We start from the raw sequence: 17,620 nt of genomic DNA, 5'->3' as shown, positions 1-17,620 counted from the left end.
ATGTGTATTAAGAAGAATTATTGAAATAATAAATATGTCTGTGTGTGGTTATTACTAAATTACCTTGTGTATAGATATATACTTAATGATAAATTTTGATAGTATTCTAAGATAAATTGATAATATTAACAAGGATTATATTTGGAAAAGATACTAATAAATAAATGAAAAATGTTAACATATGCTTTTAAGTCATTATTTAAACAATCAAAATTAGTATGAATTTTTACATTAAAAATTACTTTCTCTGTTTCTAATTATAAGCAAATTTTATTTTTTAGGTTCATTCAATTAATGATGTTTGTGGTTTATAATATGGACCACATACATCATTAATTGAATGAACCTAAAAAGTCAATTTTGCTTATAATTAGTAACGGATGGAGTATGTAATTGTACCTTTTATACGTGTTTGATGGAAAGTGAAGAGAGGGCGTAATTAATGACTGAGATCAATGATTGCATAAAACTGCAGAGTTTTTCTTCAGAGAGGATCCTCTCCCGTGTTTGATATGTATTATTATGATAAAAACAATGCTTTTACGCCACTCTCTCAGTTGGTTGAGTACACAATGTTAACATATACTCCCAGTATCCCTATATCTAAGCATCCATTTGATTTTATTTTTGTCCCTACATGAAAACTCTTTTCAAATTACTAGATGTATTTATTATTTTTTTCCTAAACATACCCCTAATTAATACTACTATCTTGTCTTGAAATATGAAAAGTCAAATTTAATACACATACAAACAAAGAACAATCTCGTAATATTAACACACAAAACAGACACATTAATTACACAGACAACTTTTTTTAAGAAATGTCAAAAAGACAATGAATGGCTGCATTAAGGGACGGAGGGAGTATATTTAAGTTATAACTTTGTCAGAGAAGTGAAAAAAATGTGAAACATGTACCCATCATGGAGATTGAGACGGGACATTGAGTAGACTAAGGTGTGAAGGGAAAAAAACCCACCACATTTCCATGCCTACCTCCAATTTCTCCTAAGTAAATCATCACTCACATCAATTACTAAATTAACATATAATTATTAGCATGAATCTGCTGATGGGAGCTACTACACATGCTGCATAACAATCTGTAATCAGACCAACATCATAAATATAAAGAATAAATTAAGAAAATCTGCATTGTTCATGCTCAATACAAATAGATTTGTAAACTATTTGGACACAATGTGTAAAACACGTGGTATTTCTAAAGAGGGTTAAAACTCTTAAACATGTTAGCTACCATTGAACCAGTCAGTTACAAGTGCACTAAAGGTTGTGTATACAAGGGAACAAGAACGAAGAAAATCTGCATAACTGAGTTCTTTAAATTCATCTGTGCTGAAATTTTGCAGACAGAATACCTTTGGTTAGAGTTTCAATGTTGCTTGATCAACATCAATGTTTGTTAGTTGTCAGTTGTCACAATTTCTTTCACCGTGAAACTGTTCCAAGGTAAAAAAATATTCACAGGGTTGGTATCAATCCAAGACCAACTAACAAATATTTCATAATCTATTCAAAACAAATCAAAATCAAGTAGAAACAAAGAAACAAAATAATTTTCCTTTAGATGGGATGACTTGTAGCTGAAGGTAAAAAAATAGGTGCAAAGTTTGAAACAGATTAAATATGCAATGAACAATGAGAGAATGAACAACTCTAACTAACTAACAAGTGAACATAACAGGGCAATTTGTCCAACCTGTAGATGAAACTTTAATTAAAAATGATCCCCGAAGTTACCAGTAATGAGAACAAAGACAAAATGAATAACATAAATAGAAATTAACCGACATACATGTTGCAGTTGAATCTCATGCCCAAGTGACATAGCATAGTGTCTACATCCTAATGACGAGAACAAGGTGATATCAAACTTTCAATGTAGACCACTGGGTCCATCCAAGTATTGATGTTTTGAATATCGGGAATCTTAAAAGTACCATTAATGGAATCATAAACAACCAACTTCAATTTGGTGGATTCATGAAAATACATTAGCACTTGGTCATCCTCTGCAATATATAAAGCCTTGCCATAGGGTAATAAAAGTTGTCCCCAATCTTCCACATAAGAAACATTAACATTGCACAATTTAGTCCATGACTCTTTATTTCTATATTCTTTCATAATCCAAAAATCCATAATCAAATCAAAACTACATGCTGAGAGGCACAAGCAATCCCTGAAAACGCCTAAGGTCCAATAATCCTTCTCCGAATAAAGCGTTGAAAGCTTTTGATATGAATCCTCCAAATCGGGCAGCGGAAGCTTTTCATACAACTCCTTCTCCAAATCAAGAGAAACAATTACTCGCAATTTATAACCATTTGAATCATCATATGCCAGCCAATTAACAGTGCCACTCAAAAACATTCCGGGCCCACGGAATCGGTTAGAAGATGGGAGATCCTTTATCCTTCTCCAATAATCAGTACCCAAAGTATAAACCCTAACTTCATTTATTCTTTTTCCTTCATTTTCAGCTAAGAAAATAACAATGACCTTATAATTATCAATGAAATGATCATACCCAAAACTATATGAAGGAAAGAGATCCCTTAGCTTGTGATTTTTATCCAAAGGAGGCAATTTGTTGAATTTTCTAATGGAAGGGTTCCACAAAAGAGGAAGACGATGACCGACAGTGAACAAGAGACGATCACGGACAGTGAACAAAAGGATGCCATCACAAGAGCACACGTCTAGAAACCATGAGCCCAAAGGAGGATTGTATCCATTTTCAGGATGAATTGGGTGAATGTGTTGTGTCTGCCTAACCCTAGAAGTTGAAAAAACAGAGGAAATTGGAGAATCTAAGAGAAGAAACTCGCTTGAGTTGTTCTTCTTAGAGGTTACCATGAGATGGTGGCGCGTGGTTGACAAGCGAAGGTGTTTTTTGGCGAATTTTGGATCGGAGATTAAAGAATTGAAGGACTTACAGAGGCATCGAAGTTGGAGTAGTAATTTCACGGGAAGCCTGCACAGAATCTCTGCGATCAGATCGAATGTAAGAGTGGGAAGTGGCGGAGATGATGTTAGGGTTCCGGTGAATTGCTGCATCTTCTTAGGGTTTGTTGTTTCCACCATCAGTGAAAGCGAAGAAGGATCAGCGTCATCGTCGTTGCTACCTGACGCCATTTTCAGGATCAAAGGAAATGGTTGCAAGAATTTGAAATCCTTTCAATGATATGTTTTTTTCAAGACGAATTGTTCAGAAGAATTCCTAGTTAAAACAATATTTTAGTTATACATCTACCGAACTTTAGATTAATATAACTCTTTCCCGCGAACTAACACAATCACAGAAACTCTATGATTGAAAAGATACAATAGAGCAAATACTAGTTCTCGAGAGAAACAAGGATCACCTCTAGTCATTTATAAAAGGGTTTTGTTAACGAGTGTCCGGGCACTCTTTAAGCATCCCAAATAAGCAATTATTTTTTTAAAAAGTCAATTATTTCGATTTCTGATGCAATGATTACACACCTTTTCACAAATACTTTGCTACTTATTAACATTTCCCTTTATAAAATTAAATTGACATAACAATGACATCCATGAAGTTTGGTTGGGTATGGACCCCTTCAACCAATCATTTAAAGGTATTTAGGAGTTCAAAAAAAAAAAAAACTAAAAGTAGAAAAATAAAAGGAATTGATCAACTCAATCTAGCTTCAATTCACATGTGCATTTTGATACGTTTCTTGTTATAATTATTTGTTCCTCTTGTTTGGTCATTGTTTCAATTTGCCATTGGAGTTCGCATTTTCTATATGAAATTGGTCATTCTGTGTTATGTTCATTTTGAATTAGGTCAAAGCAATATTTTGTTGCATGCATGTAATCATGTTTGGAAATGGACACTTTATAATTAAAGGAAATGTTAACAAGTGTTCTCAGGCCACTTGTTTGATTAATTGGTAACTTTTTTTTTCTGAATAAAGATTAATTGGTAACTTCATCAACCTTAAGTTAATTTTATAGGTAAGTTAAACTAAAATATATATGTCCCGGCTATATACACACATAAATTAAGATAACTTGTAACTTAGCAACAAAAAAGAATATAACTTGTAACGTGTCAGTGTCGGTGGCTCTATATGAGCTATGCATTTTTGCGTAAGTATCATCAAGAATAAAAAAACTAGTCCCAGATAACACAATCAATGTGGGGACTAGTCCCAGATAATTTTATACGACTATCATCATTAGGAATAAAAAAACTTAATTATCAATTGCATGATCATAGTTGATTAATTGGAAATGGTAGGTAAATTTTAAAAAAAAAATCAAATTCTTTGCAACAGATCATACATAAATCAAGGAATATTTTTTTCATGAATCGTTTTCTGATATCCATAAGGAATTTAAGTTTTCTCTCAAGTCAAAATAAGTTTGGATTTCATACTCTTTTTTTATGTCAGGCTTGCACGCTAATATAAAATAAAAATATAAAAACATAGGGTTATGTATACTTTCAGATATTCGTTTGAAAAGAAAAAGTTGCCAAGAGTGGCTTTTATCAATTAAACTTCCTTACCTAACATTATTTGTCTAGGTCAGGTAGAGTTAATTTTTAGTTCACTATATGCACTTTATTTTGTCATCAATTTCAATTCCAATGTGCATGTATAGCAGAATTACCTACAGCTACTATATTCTGATAATATTTACTTCTTGACTATAGTTACGGTAATATACAAAATTTTAGCTTAGTAGTATAGATAGATAATATCAATTTCCTTTTTCTCTTAAACTAGAAAATGAAAAGTTTGATAAATGCAGGATGAAAACAGAACAGTTATTGCCTATATATTTAATACTACAGCCAAATTCAATTTCTTGCGTCACAAGGCATTTCTACCTACAAAAAATAGACATGCATTCGGCCTATTTTCAACTTGAAAACAAATAGATATTTAGTCTTAAACTAGATAATGCGTCACTGTTTATGTTGGCAGTAGTGATCTTAGCATTTACAGTGTTCAAACCACAACAACTTGTTAGTTTAATTAATTTTTGGTCCCCGAGTTTCCGACGATATTGTAATTTCAGTTTTAACCCGCATTTTGTCTCCAAAGTGTTGATTTTATGTATTTTCTTTTCAAATTCGAAATTAGGGCCAAAATCTCCACCTTTGGGCTCAAAAATCACTAGTTTTGGGTAAAAAATATGGATTGTAAATTTAAGCTAATTAAACTTATTGAATAGGGGGACTAAAATTATATTGTAGCTAAAATACGGGGATGAGAAATACATTTAAGCTAATTAAATTTAGGAGAATGTTAACTAGTGCTGCAATGGCATTGGTTAAACATGCAAAATAAGAAGTTTTCATAAAAAAAGTGTGTAATCATTATTTGATCAAAAGTAATATCATATATTTCTAAGACAAAAATTCTACTTGTAGAACCCTTAACTATTGCTCTGAGAGCACTAGTTAGCAAGACCCTTAAATTTATTCAATTTGTTGACAATTGATATTATGTACAAGTTGATCATTCAAGAGAGATAATTAATTTTTGCTTCTATTATAGTACTTATTATTATTACAAGCTGTAAAAAAATGTGTAAGATTATTAGAGCATCTCCAATAAGGGATGTTTTTCCTGTAGCATGTAGAGCTTATTAGCTTATTGGAGAAGAAGAATTGATACCGAGATGCAGGGCTTGTACAAACTCTCTCTCACACACATAAATTTCATCACATTTCAATTGAATTCAATGTTAAAAAATGGTCCTATATGTAGGTCATAGGTATATATAGGTCCGGTTCTCCTATTGATACAATTCATAAGAAATAATTAGAATTATTCCCACAAAATTATAGCACTATGTAGGTACATACGATTGTCAAACTCTCATTAAATGTTGTATAGTCCATTTTCTACTATATTATTATTACCATGTTTACATCTCTCGAGTCGTTGTGCTCATCCTTCATTTTCAAAAGGTCAAATATCTCTCCGGATCCTTTAAGTTTCATGTTTGTTTTAGATAGATCCTTTAAGTTTCTAAGGTTTTAGATAGGTCATTTAAGTTTCGAGTTTGTTTCAGATAGGTCCTTTAAGTTTCTAAGGTTTCAGATAGATCCTTTAAGTTTTGAGTTTGTTTCAGATAGGTCTTTTCTATCAACTTCCGTTAAGTCAAAGTTGATATGTCCGTTAAACAAACTCGAAACTTAAAGGACCTATCTGAAACCTTAGAAACTTAAAGGACCTATCCAAAACAAACTCGAAACTTAAAGAACCTATCTGAAACCTTAGAAACTTAAATGACCTATCTAAAACAAACGTGAAACTTAAAGGACTTAGGGAGGTATTTGGCCTTTTCAAAAAGAATCATTTTGTCCATAGGATCGGTCAAATTGATAATATCGATATTATTGAGTTATACATCTTTATATGGGTTTGAAGCCAAAATTTCACAATTATGTATACTGATTTCTTGTGCTTGTCACTTTGTCGCCGGACAAACAAAATCATTTTTTTCATATTTCCTCCAAGATAATCAAATTTAAGACCATTTATATTTAATGGACACTTCTATTTGAAGAGAGGATAGTAGACACGTAGTAGAATATTTTATTTATTTATATAGATAGCTGAAATAATAGTAACCATTACAAACTAGTACATGTATCGAAGTTGATGTTCGAATCTCAATCACAATGTTCGGTCTAACAATTTCAACATTTTTTACCAGTTGAGTTACAATTTGTGACAAAATGAAATTAACTTATTCTATATAGTTAACTTTTTTATTTAGACGATAATACTATTAACTTAGTATTAAACCTGATGGAATATGCAGAGAGCATGCTAATAAGTACATTCAATGCATACATGGATTTGAAAGAAGCGTGTAGTGGTGGCAGTTACAACACGGAAAGGCTATAGCCGCGCATTTACTCTTGACTCTGCATGCATAGTAGTAATTCAATTGGACCCCCACAACTACCAACTACACCTATAGATACAGATTCATTAATAATATTATGGTTGGCAAAATGTCACTCTTATATATGTAGCCTCTTCATACCATACATATCAAATCTCATTTATTAATCCAACCTTATGGTAGCATTTCTATTTCACCATTTCTCAATTTTAATTTGCTTGTGTAAGAAAACAAAGGGCCATGAAGGATTCACAAAATAAACAATACCAAGAAGAACAAGCCTTGATGAATCCACCAAAAAAGGGAAGAAACAGATGTGTAACTTGCATATGCATAGTTTTGTTACTATTACTAGTTTTAGTAATAGTTTGTGTTATTCTTGCCTTAACCGTTTTCAAGCCAAAACAACCAAAAGCAACGGTTGTTTCAGCTACTTTAGAAGGTATATCACCTCGTCTAACATTTCCTGCTATTGACATACAACTCAATGTTACTCTAGATCTCAAGATTCAAGTCGATAATCAAAACCGTGTAAGCTTCACACATGCAGATGGAACTAGTCTTTTGATGTATAAAGGTGTTGAAGTTGGAGACACAGATATATATCCTGGTTTGATTGCTGCAAGAGGTTCTACTATTCTTCCTTGTAGACTTACCCTTCAAGCTGATAAATTAGCATCCAATGTGACAGGTTTTTTAGGTGATTTAATGGGTGGTCAACTCTCTTTGGAAGCAGTTACTAGGATTCCTGGAAGAGTTACTTTTCTTGGATTTATCAAGAAGCATATTGTTGCTGAGTCTAATTGTCAATTTGTTTTTGGTTTTCCTGATATGGAGATCAAAAGCCAAATCTGCAAGAATAAGGCTAAGTTGTGAATGTATTTGGATTGTGTGCAGTGTGACTACATGAAGTCAGCCAAATCTGATCAGACGGTCTAGATTTTAATGTAGATTTTATAATTTTTTAAATCTAAAATACTGAACTTAAAGTCTGGACCGTCCATTTTAGTCGGACGGTCCATATGTAGTGAATCATGCATGGAGGAAATAGATTTGTAGATTATATGACCACTTCATACTTTACTCATATAAATAATAGTGTTACATGTATTTATATATATTTGTATGCTTGCCTATTAGAAGTTTTTTGTGGTTTTGAAAATTTTAGGAATTCTATTTTGAGGAGTACTATTTATATTTTATATATTAGGCATACTCTGACTTTTGAAACATGTTATGTGGTTTTATGACCCTCTTCACTGCATGAGGATTACGAATCTTGACTTTATTTTTGCATCTGATTCCATATTGTTTTTTCTTTACTGTTGTGAAATCCTTTCATGCTTGACTTCAATTTGTCTGTAAGAATAGTTTGGTTTGTTTCTAATTGAGTTGTACCGTTGTAAAAGATAAATATATATTTAAGAGTTTGTTTTCTATTTCGACACTTAGTGTTAGGAATGAAAAATTCATTTTAAGTTTTAGTATAGAAACCTCTACTGTATATTGGCAATCAGATGGTTAGCTAGAAATTAGAAAATATATAAACATTTTTACATATGGCTTCTAGGATTACCTATTAGAATTCAAGTTGATTAAAGATGATGATAACCGATACCAGGGATTGGGGGATATTTATACTAAGGAAAATGTTAAAATGTGTTCTTACGACATATGACATATGTTAGTATACTAAATGTAGAAATTAGGCATTTGAAATTGTGGTTGGACCCATCCATCCACAACAATCTTGTCATCAAGGTTGTAATTAGTACTTTAGCACAAACAAAGCACCAACTTAGGTCATATGGTGGTGTATCCCATAAATATGGTGTCGCTGATTGCTCGAACCATTGATCAATTTGGACAATTAATGGTAATATCCAACATCACTTTTAACGCAATTGAGGAATGTTTAAATTTTTGTGTAACGTGAGTGGTGATAAGGTCTCAAAACCAAGAGACATGCATGTGAGAAGAAGTGAAGTATGAAAGTTGTGGTGGACACAAAAAATTGGAAGAATGGATTATTGTTTCATCGATCATAACTTTAAAGTAATCAGAATCATCATTAGAGTTTGGTACTTGTACAGTTTCAACCCCAAAATGCATCTCAAAATCGTTGTCGTCAATTTCTATTGCCTTACCCTCGTCTAGACAAGACAAAACTTCACTAAACTCCATATGGAAATATCATATAAGGGTGTCACTGAACAGTTCCCAGCTTGCATGTGGATAATGATGGTACTGCCAAAACCACCATTGACGAGCACAATCTGTAAACAATCTATACGTCAAGATCGAGTTATTACATGAAATTAGAACACATTTACTTGTAAACGATGATTACCGGATTCGCCGAGATTTGAGACAAGACTCTTCCTTTACCTTTCACATGCTCCGGACTTAGGGTTTTCAATGGGGCAAACCGCTAATGAGCAGAATAGTAAGTGATGGCAAAGGGGACCTAGCCTCTCTATTTATAACCGTGCAACCCTAGGCACCACCCATCATGGGCCTAGTGTTTGGGCCTACACTATGTTTCTACACAAATCAGATTAAGTGCCCAAAAGCCCATTATCTATTGATCACTTTTATTAGGGCCTAAGCATCATCAAATGGATCACAACATCAGTCCGTTTTTATTAAAACCAAAACCAACAATTGATTGCAGCCCACAAATTATTAGAAGAAATTCTAACATTCTCCCACTTGGGCAAAATCAATTGTGTATTTAAAATAAAAATAATGAAAAATAAAATAAAAATATTTTTGAAAACGACTCTCGGACTGATAACAAACTTCCTAACGTGGCCACTACATGATCCCATGATGCAACACTTAATAAAGACTCCGTCCAACTAAGAACTGAATGATATCGAATCATGGCGGTAGTTATATCCTTAATTGATACAACACCTTCCATGGTTACAAATATCACCAATTCCGTCGACTAGTCATTTGTGTAGAGTGTAGCAAGAAATGATATGTCTACGTGATCATCGACCATACTATCATTTTCATTGTCGATCCTCAATTTCTCTCAATGCCTTAAAGCCAGAGAATTTATGTGATTTCTCTCAAATGCTTAAAGCCAAAGAAATTATGTGATTTCTCTCAAATGCTTTAAAGCCAAAGAAATTATGTGATTTCCCTCAAATGCTTAAAGCCAAAGAAATTGTGTGATTTCTCTCAAATGCCTAAAAGCCAGAGAAATTATGCGGTCCACGGAAAACCACATTGCCTCAGCTCCAAAATAGTGTCAATCACCGGCATAGTGATCCCAACGACACTAAGCTCTAATTTTCACACATAATACATCAGCTCCAAAATAATGTTAACAGCCGGCATAAAGATCCTGTCAACATTGAGCTCAAATTTTTCACATGTAATGCCTCAACTCCAAAATAGTGTCGATCACCGGCATAGTGATCCCTTCAACACTGAGCTATAATTTTTTCACATTTGATATTTGATATATACAAGAATTCATCTCATCATCAATAATTAAATTGAATGGAAATTCACATCAATATATCAAAGAAAATAAGTGAAAGAAAAATTCATCATCAAAAAATTAATAATATAAAATTCAAACTCCCACTAACCAAATGCATCAAAAGAATTCACAGTATTCATGTTATTCAAAATGACTCTTGAAAACAATGAACCTAAGTCATTTGGTTAAAAGAACAATTAATGTCAAGGTTAGGAAGCCAATGAATGTAATAAATAATTCATTACCATAAATTATAGGAGTTGGGAGCCACTAATTTCATTTTCGACAATTTCAAAGGGTTCAAAAATGCTAGTTGTAACCTTTGGTTTTAGTAAGTTTGCTTCTAATGCAATCCACACAAGTACCTGGATCATCAAACTTTAAGAAAGGTAGAATATTTACTTTGATTAATTTCTCAGCCCTTTCCCCAATAAATATGATCCAAGTGTTTATGTCATAAAGTAAAGGATGTCTTCCTCAACATTAGACCTAATAGCAACAAAAGTTTTGACAATGAAAGACGAAGCAAGGTTATGTGAAATCAAAGACAACTTAAATAAACTATTAACAAAAGATCCAGGGAGTCATGAACCATCTACTAGAGACAATTTATATAGATGAACAAAGGATGAAGCAAGGTTATGTGAGTTTAAACTCAAACTTAGTTTTCTACCTCCAAGAGTAAAACTAAAACAAATTTGCTCCAACAAGGTAACACAAACAAGTTTCATCCTAAATGAAGGTTACGTGAAAGATATTTTTCAAAACAAGTTCAAAACTAGAATGTTAAATTATGGTGACATCTCCCACTGACTTCAAAATTACTCCTAGATATTAATTTGAAATTAAGTTGACATCTCCCACTGACTTCACAATTACTCCTAAATTACAACATTGTCAGATTTTTACGTCCAATAACTTTTCATTGACACATGGAGACCATTATGGTCAGATACTTTAACTTGTGAGTCATCTCCCACTTACCAAAAGGTTATTTCAGTTCAGACATGTTCTCCTAGAGATAACTCCAGATCTTACTTCCATTTCTTACGGTTTGACTCGGTTAAGATCTCAATGGAAGTAAAACAATCATTCATTGATAAGGAAAAAAATGAATGAATTAAAATATGTCATAAGACAAGATATAGCTTAAAATAAACAAGCTATTATAACGAGGCCAATATAATTATACAATCACCTTTGGGCAGAATGCACAAACTAAGGTTGAAACCCAAGCCAAAACCTCAATTGAGTTAATCAATGAGGATACATTGAACTTGGGAAATTGTCACCTTTGGGCAGACAAATTCATTGGTTCAACATATACTCCAATAACTCCATCTTATATAAGTTAATCAATGAGCATGCATAATAAAAGCATAACAATTATCCATTGAGGAAATATACGAGACAAAACATGAATGCATCAAAATATATCTTTTGACAAGATATAGCTCAAAATAAACAAGCTATCACGATGAGGCCAATATAATTGTACAATCACCTTTGGGCAGAATGTACAAACTAAGGTTATAACCCCAGTCAAAACCTCAGGTAAGTTAATCAACGAGCATGTATTGAATTCAGAAATTTGTCACCTTTGGGCAGGCAAATTCCTTAGTTCAAAACATTCTCCAATAACTTATCCCAAATAAATTTTTAATTGTAAAATGCAATAACCACCTTTGGGCAGGAAACTACATGTTACAATTAAAAACATTCCTCAAACTACAAAAGGAAATTTCATCAATCAATCAATAGAGGCGGTCCCACTTTGGTGGTAACGACCTATATCAACGCAAGAAATTCTTTTTGCATAGGAATCAATTACTCTTGTCAAAATATGACACAGAAAAAATATGCATCATTTAAATGCATCTAGACTGGTCAATATCGTTTCAATTTGCATTCATCATAATTTTGTTTGATACAATGCGGTAGAATAGTACGTTAAAAGCACATAGAAGAAAATCAAGATATCATTATCTGTTATCCTTTTGGAAGAGTACTATTACCGCTAAACTCATAATCTCATTAACAAGTAATGATTTAAATCAATTATCTACGCAGCGGAAATATATGAGACTTGAATTTTACCACAATTGAGGATAAAAGACAAAAGAGTCACAAAAAAATATTTAATAAAAGACTATAATATCCTCAATGTAAGTCTCCATAATAAACAAAAGAGTATTTTTCAACAAAGGATATTTGTTTCTCATTTATAGATAATTGATGACATGTAAGATTCTCCCACTTGATAGAGAATGATAGTTGGATTATCAATCCAAGATTTTTAAAACATTCAAACAAATATTCAACTATATTCTCTATCACACAATGGTTATGTCAATTAATATTACACCAATAGGATATGCCCATCCCCTATAAAATAAGGGAACATGTGTAATCAAATTCAATAAAAGAATTTAAATTAATTAAATCATGGCTAACCTCGAAAAGTGTAATCAATTCTCCTTGTAGAGTCATTAAGCTTCGATGACTTAAAGTTCCGCACAATTTGGCATATTGTCATCTCAATTGGTTCATAATTCAACAACAAACCAGTATAACAAAAGAAAGACTCCAATAATATATCAATACAATACAAGGATAATAGTTTTCAATTGCCTTCAGAATTGCTCAAAAATTAACTTTTATGATATTCCACAAGCGAGCATACCAATAAGAACAAGGCAATATAGAATTTATACAAAATAAATTCATATACATTGGTATTTGATGATATTGACAAAATTGAGTCTAAAGTAATTTCACAATTACAACACTTTAATAGAATAATTCACTTCTATAAAAGAGAATTTCACAAATAATATTTTAAACTCATCCATGGGAATATATATCTCACAAAAAAAAAAGATTTTACATATTTCACAAAATAAAATTTATTCCCATAAATAAAAATGTGAAAACAATGTTTGGAAATTATTTCCAATCAAATCAATCCACCAAAATCAAATCAAATCCTTTTGAAAATGCAAAATTTGATCCATAAAATATTAATCATGGTGTTTTCTTCCGGATTTGAGATAAAATAAAATTATGCATGATGGAATATTCATATAATAATCATGCCAATATTTATTCACATTAGATGCACATGCACAATGAATCACAACATGTGAAATTTGTTTCAAAAATCGCAAACCTTATGGCAACAGAAACAAATATAACATCAATTTTTAGTGACAAAAACAACATCAAAAGGAGTGGCACAAAAATACATGGTCTTAATTTGAACATGACTACTCAAAATTGTCTCTGAATCCACACATGCAATTGTAATTCAATCATGATAAACATATTTTTAAAGCAACTTCAATCTATGCATAAACCAATCTCAAATCCACTCAAATAATAGAATAGAAACTATAGTCATATATAAAGGAAACTATCCATAAACTTAACAGAAGAAGGAGCCACACAAAATTGGATCAATTTACCAAATTCACACATATTAATACATCTATGACACATATAAAAATAATAATAATAATAATAATTGAGCAAACAATTATTTAACTCAAACAATCTTTGATACAGATTAATGAAATTTACCAAAATTCCACAAAAAAAATAATCAAAACTCTTGTTCAAGTAGCTTTATTTTGATTAAAAATTGTTTGTGAGATAAACAAAGATCAAACACATACAACAATAGAAAATATTTAATTTCCCTTTCAGCCATATAATTTTGAAAATTGAAACAATTTCAATGATTCAAATTGAATATTAACAAACAAATCTTTCAATTCAAAACTTCAAACTGAATGCTTAAAACAAGAACAAATTCTTGAGAACAAAGTTGAACGTTATAAACAAACATGCAAATTCACCGTGAAGTACATACCATATATATAAATATATCAGCCAAAAAAAAATACCAAGGTTGAAAAGAATATCAAATTCCAAGATATGGCAACGATATTAGAGAAAAATGAGCCAAAGTGAAAAGATTTGATTCTAAATCTTTAGAAACAAATCACTCAAAATTAATCGATATCCATATTCACTTTAAGAACTTGAATTCAATTGTATGATGAGAAACATATCTTTTCCGATCCATAATGTAAAATAAATTAATATCCAAAAGGATATCACTTTAATAGCATATGATTCAATCAATTCATGCCAAAATATGATAAATTCTGTCCAAATTAAAACAAAAACAAAAAATCATAGCATGAAATTGAAAATCAATATCACATAGTGGTTCACAAGAATTCCAAAAGCTACGAGAGCATATGAAAAGGAAACTCATGAAAAGATGAATAGAAGGTGCACCCATTCATATTGAGTCAACACCTAACAGTCTTACAATGAAATCCAGTTTGATAATTCAAACATCCTTTGATTAACTGCGGTGTATATGATGCACAAGTTTTTTTTTTTTTTTTGTCTATAATTGAATACAAATATGTCTATGAGCGACATATATATTCATAAATTCAACAAAACAAAATTTAAAAAAGGCAATCACCGTGTAATTATAGTCCCCTCAAAGAACAATGGTGACTAACAAAATATTCGGGGAGTTAAAAGCTTTCTAAATTTTTGTTTTCTGTACAGTTGAATACAAAATATGGATTTAGAAAATTAGCATATATGATTTGAATGAAACTAAAACTGAGTTGGCACACAATTTCAACAACTTTAACTTGAAATTGAATTAAATAAAATTTTGATGCCGTAAAAGCTGAATTCTTAATTTATAGCAATCCAAAAATAAAATTAGAGAAAGGGTATGAATTCAGCTTAAAAATACAGTTTGGGACAACAACGATTTGTCAAGAACACAACAATACGGTATAACAGAGGCCTAGGAACGGCGATTGTAATCCCAAATCAAATTTAAAACAAATTTTGATACAACTCAATAGAGATAAATTGCGATTTGCAGCACAAGGCTTATATTAATTTAAATATGTGATGCAGTCTACAAATATCAAACGTTAGGGTTCTAAATCATATAATAATAGGCTCTGATACCACATGTAAACAATCTATACGTCAAGATCGAGTTATTACATGAAATTAGAACACACTTACTTGTAAACGATGATTACCGGATTCGCCGAGATTTGAGACAAGACTCTTCCTTTACCTTTCACATGCTCCGGACTTAGGGTTTTCAATGGGGCAAACCGCTAATGAGCAGAATAGTCAGAGTGATGGCAAAGGGACCTAGCCTCTCTATTTATAACCGTGCAACCCTAGGCACCAGCCATCATGGGCCTAGTGTTTGGGCCTACACTATGTTTCTACACAAATCAGATTAAGTGCCCAAAAGCCCATTATCTATTGATCACTTTTATTAGGGCCTAAGCAAAATTGAGGAAATGTTGGAATTTTTTAAAAAATAGTTTTCTTCATATTCTTCCATTAGCGTACAACATACTATATAAATACAACTCCATCATAACTGGTACTAATTTGGAGTTGAGACAGTTTGTCAATCCTTTCTTAACTTCTACTAACCACCTGTATATAAATATTTTATAAATGTGTGTGTGTGCATGCGTGTATATACACACACTACACACACATAATAATTTATTTGATAAATTACTAATTGTCTATATGTGTATCACTAACTTGATGACAAAAACAACATACTAATTTTCAGTCAAAACAAAGAACATTTGACAAAGACACTTTCTTCATTGGAGCCACAATTCATCCTCTCTCTCACTCCCTCCCTCCCTGACTCTCCACACACGCATATGCGCAATTGTTTTCAAGCTAATATTGCAACCTTATTGAAAATGAAAATTGCTCTTTGGACATCTATGTTTGCTCAAACACCATAATCTATCAAAAATACCATCCAATAGTAATTAATTACAGTTCGTTGTCGAACGACAATTATTTGTTTTAATTGTAAATTGGGGCTCAGTGAAGGAAAATCGAATACAACAGAAGGGAGTGAACAAACATGAATCAGTGATTCGATTGTTACCTCGAACTGTGAAATCTGAAAGCTGAAAACTGAAAACTGGAATCTCGATCACAGCCAAGCAAGCAGCAAGCAGCAAAGCCTCTAGCAAGTCCACACGAACAGTGCTCCTCCAAAACTCGGTGCTAGCCAAGGAATCAGAAGTGCAGAGAAGAGGGTTGCTTCAAAACGTGTAACCAAAAACTTCAGCACCAGAGTTCTATTTATAGAACTTCTAGTGTGCTCTGCAAGTCATAAGTCACTATTGGGCTTCAGTAAGCCCAACAACGAGTTTAGTAATTTTGCTAACTAATTAGCGTTATTTACTAAACGCACCCCTTATATAAGTCATACTTATATATTTCTCTTTTGACTATTCTTTGTGTGTGACCCTATAGGTTCTAGTCACGTTGGCAATGTTGGAACAAAATGTGTTTAACAATAAACCTTAAAGAGTTTTGATGATAACAAGGTATTAAAAATTGTAAATTGGATTAGCTAATATTTGTTCAAGTGTACAGGACCATAATTATAAAGTTACATCATCATTGGTTCTGAATGAGCAAATAAAGAGCTATGGAAACAACAAAAATTTGAAGCTTGGACGCTCCTGAAGGCAACTTGCTCCTAAAGAAAAAGCGCTCCTGAAGTCAAGCTGCTCCTGAAGAAATAGCGCTCCTGAAGTAAGCTGCTCCTGAAGAATAGTGCTCCTGAAGACAAGAGGTCCAGAAGTCACATCATCAGAAGCTGCATCATCAGAAGCTGCAGAAGTCATCTCATCAGAAGCTGCATCATCAGAAGCTGCCTCGTCAGAAGCCATTTCACCAGAAGCTGAATATCAACTGGATTTGCAAAGAATCAAGAATTGAAGAATCATCAATGCAAAAGCTGTCTATTGGATTCGAAAACACAAACAAAGGATTAGTGGAGTTTGCAACGGTCATTTCAAAGGTGTTTGAAGGCATGTGTTTGCAATTTGGACGAAAGCGTTGACATTGTACTTTGTACGAATTGTACAACCACGTTCTCCACTACTCTGTTTTGTGTCTGCACTTCAAGACAAGAAAACAGCTCCAGAATACGGTCTCGCCTGCATAGATGTTCCTTTGGATAAGGAATGGATTTCAAATTGGTTCTTCATAAGACAACAACCAAATCAGGCAAAAGATCATTGGTGAAAGATCAAGCTTCAACAACGACTCTTTGGTGTGCTGGCAATTTCACAACGTCTCTTTCAC

The 17,620-nt window shown here is 32.4% G+C and overlaps 2 protein-coding genes across 2 annotated transcripts; one reads left to right on the top strand and one right to left on the bottom strand.

Annotated features, from left to right (window-relative positions):
• Positions 1–1,112: 1,112 nt before the first annotated feature.
• Positions 1,113–3,378, bottom strand: LOC146908434 (F-box/kelch-repeat protein At3g23880-like). The gene is made up of 2 exons (XM_085727542.1): positions 1,820–3,378; positions 1,113–1,463 (listed from the first exon to the last, which is right to left on the bottom strand). The coding sequence occupies exon 1, from the start codon at positions 3,160–3,162 to the stop codon at positions 1,870–1,872; it is 1,293 nt and encodes a 430-aa protein (XP_085583668.1). The 5' UTR covers positions 3,163–3,378; the 3' UTR covers positions 1,113–1,463; positions 1,820–1,869.
• Positions 3,379–7,069: 3,691 nt separating this feature from the next.
• LOC146908433 (uncharacterized) lies at positions 7,070–8,089 on the top strand. The gene has a single exon (XM_085726594.1). It carries the CDS (start codon positions 7,168–7,170, stop codon positions 7,801–7,803), a length of 636 nt encoding a protein of 211 aa, XP_085582720.1. The 5' UTR covers positions 7,070–7,167; the 3' UTR covers positions 7,804–8,089.
• Positions 8,090–17,620: the final 9,531 nt, after the last annotated feature.

This window comes from Medicago sativa, chromosome 7, assembly GCF_051527215.1.
Source record: "Medicago sativa cultivar Bolivia chromosome 7, Bolivia_mono, whole genome shotgun sequence".
Taxonomy (NCBI): Eukaryota; Viridiplantae; Streptophyta; class Magnoliopsida; order Fabales; family Fabaceae; genus Medicago; species Medicago sativa.
This window is presented reverse-complemented; position numbering and strand designations above follow the sequence as displayed.